The sequence below is a fragment of the Etheostoma spectabile genome, chromosome 7, assembly GCF_008692095.1.
Source record: "Etheostoma spectabile isolate EspeVRDwgs_2016 chromosome 7, UIUC_Espe_1.0, whole genome shotgun sequence".
Lineage (NCBI taxonomy): Eukaryota > Metazoa > Chordata > Actinopteri > Perciformes > Percidae > Etheostoma > Etheostoma spectabile.
The window spans coordinates 8,373,605-8,382,111 of NC_045739.1; the positions used below are offsets into that span (position 1 = coordinate 8,373,605).

An 8,507-nucleotide genomic window follows, 5' to 3' on the forward strand; every position below is an offset into this window, starting at 1 on the left:
TTCCAAGCAAAATTGTGGATGCCCTTGTCCTCTTATCTACACACATATACACATGCACACCCCTTGTGTGACCTATGGCTTGCCTGTCTTATCTACCGCAGCCTAAGGAAATGGAGCCAGACTGTCTCTGTTACCCACTGCCCAGCTAAATATAGAACCTGAAGTAAAGTGCTCTACACACCGAGACAACCAATACAAAAACAAAGAAACTGGAAAGTGGTGCATCACCAAGATAGTTTGGACTTTAGGCTAGATGAAGATGTAATGTGGCATATCTGGTCTGTGCAACTGCAACCATCTGCCTGCTGTCACCTACACATGCTTATACTGATGAGCACTGACAAACACATTTCTATGCAACAACATGCACACACACAGGCACATATGTCAAAGAAAATACCCAAAAATACAATAAAGAATTAAAAAACCCTAAACAAATTCAGACCTCCTAATGTATTCACCTTTGGCTGACAAATGCATTCAGAAACTTTATTCTGCTATAACAGATTAGAAGTAAAAAAAAAGCACGAAGGTCTTTGCATGTGTTATAAGATCCCACCTTTGTTAGCACATGCCATCCATTTTAGATTATCTGCAAAGGCTGACTCCCGACCAATCAGGTAAGGGAATATGCGGACCTGCGAAGAAAAAGCAGATAGCCTCCGTCATTCATTTTAATCGCATTTTGACAGGGCCCACCATGAACCATATAGAAGATAACACTGTCAAAGCCAGGAAGAAGACTCATTTTCATCTTCAAGTGATTAGCAGGCCCTCTCTCCTTGTTTAATAGAGTCAATTATGGACCCATGGAAGCCATTTTTCTTTTAGACTTCATTTAAAGTTAAATTAAATAATTCTAATCAGATTTTCAACTTTTATCAACTTAAGAAACTAATAGATATGGGTTTCTAAGTCAGATATGCATATTAATAATCTGCAATTAGAATGATTAACCATGAAGTAAATATTTTGAGTTGAAAAAGCCAAATTTAAGCTTTATGTGCTCAATCTAGAGTCATCTACACTCTTTGCTGCCAAACCCATTTTTGAACAGCAGTGCTCAGTTGGCTCAAGCAACAGGTGTAGTAGGCAGGTGTGTTTGTGTTTTTTTGTGTGTGTGTGTGTGTGCGCAGCATGTTAGAGGAGGAGCATGTCGCCAGATTGGACCAGATGGAAGCCTCTGGGGGCACAGCTGCCATTGCTCCTACGCCCGCATTTTTCACTGCCTTCCTTCACTCTGACAGCATGTGTCTGTTTGTGTGTGTATGTATGCATGTATGTGCAGCCACATGTGTATCTTTATGTGATTTTTAGGTGATTGCTCCCAAGACTCTGAAAATTGCAAAAACATAATATATGTCTTAATGGCATTTCCTTTATGAGGAGTACTTGATTATCACATTAAATTAGTTTCATTGTTGTTGCAGTGTGTAATAGATAATCATAACAGCTTTAGCTGGCAAATATATAATCAGCAGAGTATAGATATTATTGGTCTATAGTCAACTATAATAAGTTTTACTATGAATAAGTTAAGTTGTCATTGTGAAGCAGCCATCATTATCTAGACTGTGATCATACTCCATTTATACGAACATAAGTTATTTGAATGGCATTGGCAAAGTGACAGGAGAATACAACACAGATGGTTTGATCATTACCACTTCATGTACTGTAGGACTACGGATAAGCTGTGTCACATTTTCTGTTTCTGTGTTTTCCTTTGCAAATAGCCAAGACGAAGGTCAAACTATGGCAGGCTGGTTATTAAATATGGACGAGTTGTACAGCTGAGTTAAGTACAGTGCAGATAAAAACTAGCCGATGCTCGTCCCACAGCATGCAATTTTTAACCTACATGACTGCACAAATTTTACATATGCAGGAATAAAAGTACACATGAATGCAAGAATAGAAATGCACAGACATACTGTACACGTATACACATCTGTATGTATCAATGCACACACCGATGCAGACACTGCAAAAACTATATTTGCTCACGCTTCTTCCTTATGTATTCAGCACATAATAATTTATTTTACAGTGTGACATACATGTAAACATTTGCAAACATTCTAAGACTTGTAAGTACTTCTGTAAAGTGTGTTTTGATGTACAGAACACACAGTTACAACTTGTACTGTTACAAAGTAATAGCAGGTTAATTGTTGTGATGTTAATGTGAAATATGTAGCATAATCTGGGACCAGACATGCCTACTGTTGGTTATAAAATCCCAGCTGAATTTAAATCTAGGTTAGCTTGAAGTTATAACCTTGAAACCAAAACCACATGCATGAAAAAGATGAGTCCTAAAATGTATTGGTTTTGTACATGGGCAGTCTGCTGATGCTAATGATCATTTTATTTGAGTAGTGGTAAAAGAGCCCTGTTTCGGATAAATTTGCATTGTTACAATCTAACAGTTGTTGAAGTTGAAGTGTGGTGTTAGTTTGGTGATCTTAATTTGAAGGAAATAACGATCATTCCTCAACAAGGAAATAGAAGGTAAATTCATGTTAAAGCTAACAACATTTCTATTAATAACTGTTAGCAAGCCTTTCATTTTCATTGTTACTACCACTGTGCTACACAGGCATGTATGCTTTTGGACATTCACAAATCAAAAGATCCTGATAACCTTGTGTCACACTTTGTAAAGATAGCAGCTGAATTTATTTCTTGTTTGCTAACACATCTTTTTAATCTACCTTTTGCCTTTAATGAAATTCCTTATCTCAAAGTCCACTTTTGTACTACTATTACTACTGACCCAACACTTCTAAATAATTACAGGCCCAACTTTAAATCAGTCTTGGCAAAGATTCAGGAGTTGCTCAATTGTAATCACTTTCCAAGCTTTTACTTTTATAACATTTTATCTGAAAATCAATCCAGTATTTAAGATTTTAGGACACCTGAGGCCTGTACTACGAAGCAAAATTTGGCGTTAACAAGATAACTTCAGGTTTAACTCAGGGTTTTGTGTACCACGACGGTGGATCATACCGGGTTAAATTGCCGTGGTAACTTATGCTGAACACCTAACCTGGTTGGGAGCAAGTTATTTTGTAGATTAGAGAACAACTGGTGTAAAAGCACCGTCTATTGACCAATCAATACACAATTGATAATGTGTCACTGTTCATAGAAGATCCAGTGGAGCTCTGTGCGCGGAGAGAGAGAGAGAGAGAAAGAGAGAGAGAGAGAGAGAGAGAGAGAGAGAGAGAGAGAAAGAGAGAGAATCAGAATCAGAATCAGCTTTTATTGCCAGTATGACGACACATATGAGGAATTTTACTCTGGACATCATTGCTCACAATGCGCTTGCACATACAAAACAACCAAACAATATATACACACACTAATACTCTAAACAGAAACAACATAGAGGCAATGAGAGAGAGAGTGAGAGGGAGAGTGAGAGATAGAGAGACAGAGAGAGAGAATGAGAGTGAGAATGAGAGCGAGAATGAGAGCGAGAGAGAGAGAGAGAGAGAGAGAGAGAGAGTTTTAAGGTAAAACATTTACAGACATACATTTCCTAAAGGGTATTTTTATGAAAGATATAGATTTAAACCAGAGGGAATTAAGTATGCTATTTGTCGGCTTCTTGAGCCGTGTTGCCAATGTGCACTTAGGTTTGAATTATGTTTTATATATTTCTTTTGCTCTTTATGGAAAGGCCAAGTGTAATTATGGTCAGATCTTGTGCCTAACTGATGGGGAACTGATATTGATAAGCGTTTTGATTCAAGCTTAAAAGCGTTGGCTATGTTTTTGCCAGCTTTCTTTCCTGTTTTAGGAATCAGCGACTGTATTGCGTTTTTCCTGTAAAACTGTCTGTTTTCTTCACATTATGTAGAATTATACTTTGCTCTTCTTATGTAAAATTTGCGGCTCTGGTAGAGGTTTGTGATTGGTCATGCTGTGCAAACACCGCCTCTTTTATGTGAAAGTGTGAGTCGCTAGATTGGGAAACCCTGGGTTGAGTGAACTAGTTGTTAACCACCAGTGTGACACAGCTTATGCGGGGCCACGATATTTATGTTAGGTGAAGCCGGATAACTGAAATAAATCCCGGGCATGGTGATCTTGCTTCATAGTACAGGCCTCAGGTTGAGCTGGAAGGTAGGTAAATATTAGGGGTGGGAATCAACTGAGGCCTCATAATACAATATCATCACGATACTTTTGTCACAATACAACATAATAAAAATACAAAAAAATATAATTTTTAACATATTTTAATATTCTGTGATATATTACAATTTATTACCTTTTTTGCAACTTCAAATTTTTCTCAATTTTTCAACATCTGTTTTATCTAAAAAGATAAATTCCACTGTTTGTTCATCTCACTTTAATTTTACTGCTGCATAACGGGATTGTCAAGCAGACAAACTGACCAACACATATATGATAAAAGATTGATACTTGGCATCTGTGTATCAATACAGTATTGCCACAGAATATATATACTATGTTGTAGAGATTCTTTCCCCCCACCCCTAGTAAATGTAGTATATGTGTGCTTTCCACATCTAAGAGAGAATGTTGGACTTGCCTGTTCTTGAAGGGGGCTGGAGTCCTCCCAGAGGACATAGTTTCTTGCCCTAGCGGTGGATTTCAAGATTGCACTATTGCCTTTTACTAGGAAGAGGCAGACTCTACTCAATGAGTTTCTCTCACAATTCAGGTTGAGAGCCAAGGCCAAATGGATGTTGTGTCTCTGTCTCCTAGGGCTCATGGTATCACCATTCTAGGCTGTTCTGCTGGCCCTATACACATGCCCACTACACTATGGAGTCCCTTTTATATGTTACAGTGTAGTCTCCAGGCAGTTATGATTAGCCCTTTGTTATTGGGACAACAGAAACAATGTTGGCAAAGGACGGGAACTGGGGCCTCATGATGCACTGCCAAATGGTGAAGACAGATAAGCTATGGCCAGTGAAAAAAGGAAAGTGCACAAGCAGGCATGAGCAAGGTTGTTCGTAGCCCAGCATATCAATCTCTTAAAACTGAGCAAAGTACATGAGGCCCACTTCCATTTTTTTTCTATAACTTCAGCTTCAAGGTCAGTCCACACTGGTAAAGACAGCCAGCATGCAGCCTCTTTCATCTGTTGACAGGGTTGTCTAGCTTCCCTTTGTCTCTGCAAGATAGCACACAGTTGTGGCTAAGAGCACACCACCTTTGCTGCATTATGGCACAGTGGCTGCTGTCTAAATTGCAAATGATGTGACTCACTCTGGCCCAAAAATACTTTTTGCCATGTTTCAAAGTAAATGATATGAAAATGATAGAAAGAAAAATATGGCCTAATGCCATATCAACCAGTTTATTTTATGGCACTTGTGTGGTCAACTCAGCCAGAGAACAATGCAAATGTGCTATGGGGCAAAAAATGGCTGAAGAGGTTTTACAGTGTATGCGCCTAGCAATCAACTCTAATTGACTTGAATCTGTGCCATCTTGGAAAACCCTATCCTGTTTGTCAAAATACATTGATGGCACAACCCAGGTTTACATCCTACGGGGGGTTTATTGTGCCAAACATGGAAAATCTGTCAGAGGATCAGGTGTCTGGAGATGTGAAGGCTACACTCTCAGGTGGTTGTAGGAATTTTGCGGCACTATTGACAGGAAATGGTCAACCTTTTTGGTGTCATGTAGGACTACCACTGCTGTTCCAATAACGGCTGTGGTGAGATTTCCAATTCACCTTCAATCATTGATTTTTTTTAGGGAGGGGCACCACATGCTGAACACACCACGTGCTGCTCTGTCAAAATTCTACTTAGAGTTTCTTGTGTTCCTAAGCTACACTGCAAGCTGTAAACATTCTGATTCCCTTTCCCATTTGCTTGATTAAGGATGTATTTTAATTTTATGAGTTTAGGAAATAATATACATTTCATTTGAAAGAAAGACTTTCTGGGTTTGATTGTATCTGGCTCCTGTTTTAGGATGTGGACGAACTTCCTCTGTAGATGCTGAGTACAATGCATAATATTAAAATAGTATCCGGTCATCCACATGTACTGTACTATAATTGATGTTCTGATTCATTACTCTCTAAATGTATTTGCAGCACTGGCCTTGTTTTTGTATTACCCTGTTTTGTATGTGTTGCACTCTGCTTAATTGTTTGGTATTGTTCAGCTTAGCAAAACAACAACTGAAATATAATGGGAGTCTCGTGAGACCAAGAAAATAAAAGCTTTGTGTGTGTACGCTACTTTTATCTCGTTTTAACTCAGTTGTTGTGATTGTTAATACACACAAGCCTTACAAGCCAGTTACATTAAAAGTCCGGGAGACCTTTGCTCTTAAATAAACCACCACAATAGTCTTTATGAGTACAAAATATATGTAAATTTCTAAAACCTTCTTTATCTACAAATGGCAGTTATCTGAAAACTGTGACAGAATCTCTCTGAAAATAATCATGGTGTAACATCAAAGCATGAAAACACTCATTATAGAATGAATTTGAAGTTGTTCAGTGTTTCCTTATAGTAGATATTGTTTTTTCACAGCAATGCCTTCTTTATGATCTCACAATCTTTTCTTTAAAGCTTTTTTGGAATAAATGCCATCTGTATGCAGATATTCCAAGACATGCCCATATTCTCAGTGTGATGCTTTACCGTGGTGAAGCTATAAGACTGGTTGGAAGAAAGCCATTAAAAACCAGAAGCGGGGAGAGAGGGACACTGGAGAGAATGACAGAGATGGAAGACTTCTATTATCAGCAGGGCTTCTTCTAAATGGAACTATCTAGCAGCCTTGTCCGCTTGCCGCTCACTACTGTCCGCCTTGAGGCAAGAGTGAGGGTGGAGGAGGTGTTGCAAGCATATTCAACAACCAGACACACACAAATACATGAAGTGCAGCATTTATGGTAACAAATAGGCACCCACGTGCATAGAACATATGTATACTTACAGGTTCAAGATTAAAATTGGCTAATAATGTGTGTTAAAAGACTTACCTGAGACAATGAGAGTTTGCACTGTACTTCATGTGCATGTATATACACTGTGTGTTAAGGGTGTATGCATCTACCATTGCCTTTAGAATGGTATTGCAATTCTCAACCTTTTAAGGGTGAAGACCCCATGGGCTTTCTTTTACAACAGAAAATGACCTAAGAATAACCCTTTTTCTTCCCCTCTGTCTCCTTATTCTCTCTCTCTCTCCTCCCATTTCATTTCACGGCCTGTCAGAAGAGCACCACAATTACCTTGCAGGACAGCAGACAGACAGCTCAGTCCTCAGAGAAAGGGCCATACTTAACTCTGTATTAAAGGCCTCTAAAAGGAACTCATTGTGGGTCAAGTCAATACCTTCTGTATGTCAGAAACTCTCTATAACAAACTCAGAAAAATATTAATACTGCTTGCCAAAACTGCCAAAACTGTGTCTGATGTTGGAATAATTATATATAATTTGTAATCAATACCCTAACCATATAAAACATAATTCGTCTCACTCTTCTATTTATTGATGTATTTGAGATATAATGCTACCTCGGTGTTCACTTAAAATTCTGTGAAATGGATCAACTTCCACATGTTCTGATGGTTGATTCTCAACAGCGACTTTAAAAAGTCATTCAAAAGCACAGGAGGGCATTTGTCTACTGCTCTCCATTAGAATACTAGGTTGCAGGTTCATGAAGTTACAAACAAGGCAAAATGGGAAATTGAGTTCAGCTGACCTCATTTTTACGACTGTAGTGGAACTACAATTGCTCAATAGTGTGATATGTGTGTTTGTGTGTTTAATACACTACCTTCCTGTCCGGCCAATTGTACTTGGCAAAGATGGCATCATAAGTGTCCACTGCCCCATCTGTCACCAACATAATGGCCTGGCTACACTCACTGCCCCTCCCAGTCTCGTTGAACTGGAGAGGGAGAGAGAGATAGGGGGGGGTTAAGTTAGGACAACAAAACCAATAAAAAATCCTCTCCAATCTGAATAAAACCAGTTCAAAATCTTCTTTCAAACACTTACAAAACATAGCAGGTAGTTACTTCCCATTAGAGAAGGCAATGTGTCTTCACATGACTTTCACAGCATGGAAGTTAACTGTGTTATAAAAGCTAAAAAATAATAACATTCCTTTCCCATGCACAAAAGCAACAAGGACATCTACCTTAAGATGACATGTACCTCAAAAGATTACAGAGAGGAGAACGGAGACATTTAGTATGAACTTTGATACATGTTTTTGAAATATGAGCACTGAGAAAGGAAAGGTAAATGAGTGTGTCTGTGTGCATGATGAAGTGCCTGCTCATAATAAGGAGATGTCAAACTAGTAATCTGAATCATTAAGTGCCTTGTTTACTTGGTTTTTGCATGGTTTTGTTGATTTAGCTATTAATTACAGTGTGCTAATTAATTTTGTCCATGACACTGTTCCTTTCTGTGTGTATGTGTGCATGTGAGTGTGTCTATGTGTGTGTGTGTGTGTGTGTGTGTGT

At 38.5% G+C, this 8,507-nt stretch overlaps 1 protein-coding gene across 3 annotated transcripts in view; it reads right to left on the reverse strand.

Annotated features, from left to right (window-relative positions):
• The window catches only part of cacna2d3a (calcium channel, voltage-dependent, alpha 2/delta subunit 3a), a 151,105-nt gene that overhangs the window by 46,075 nt on the left and 96,523 nt on the right, over positions 1-8,507 (reverse strand). For all 3 annotated transcript variants that reach the window (XM_032521692.1, XM_032521691.1, XM_032521690.1), the window contains exons 10-11: positions 7,811-7,924; positions 560-638 (exon numbers count right to left, since the gene is read on the reverse strand). In XM_032521692.1, coding sequence (XP_032377583.1) covers positions 560-638; positions 7,811-7,924 — 193 coding nt within the window. The remainder of the gene's footprint in view (positions 1-559; positions 639-7,810; positions 7,925-8,507) is intronic.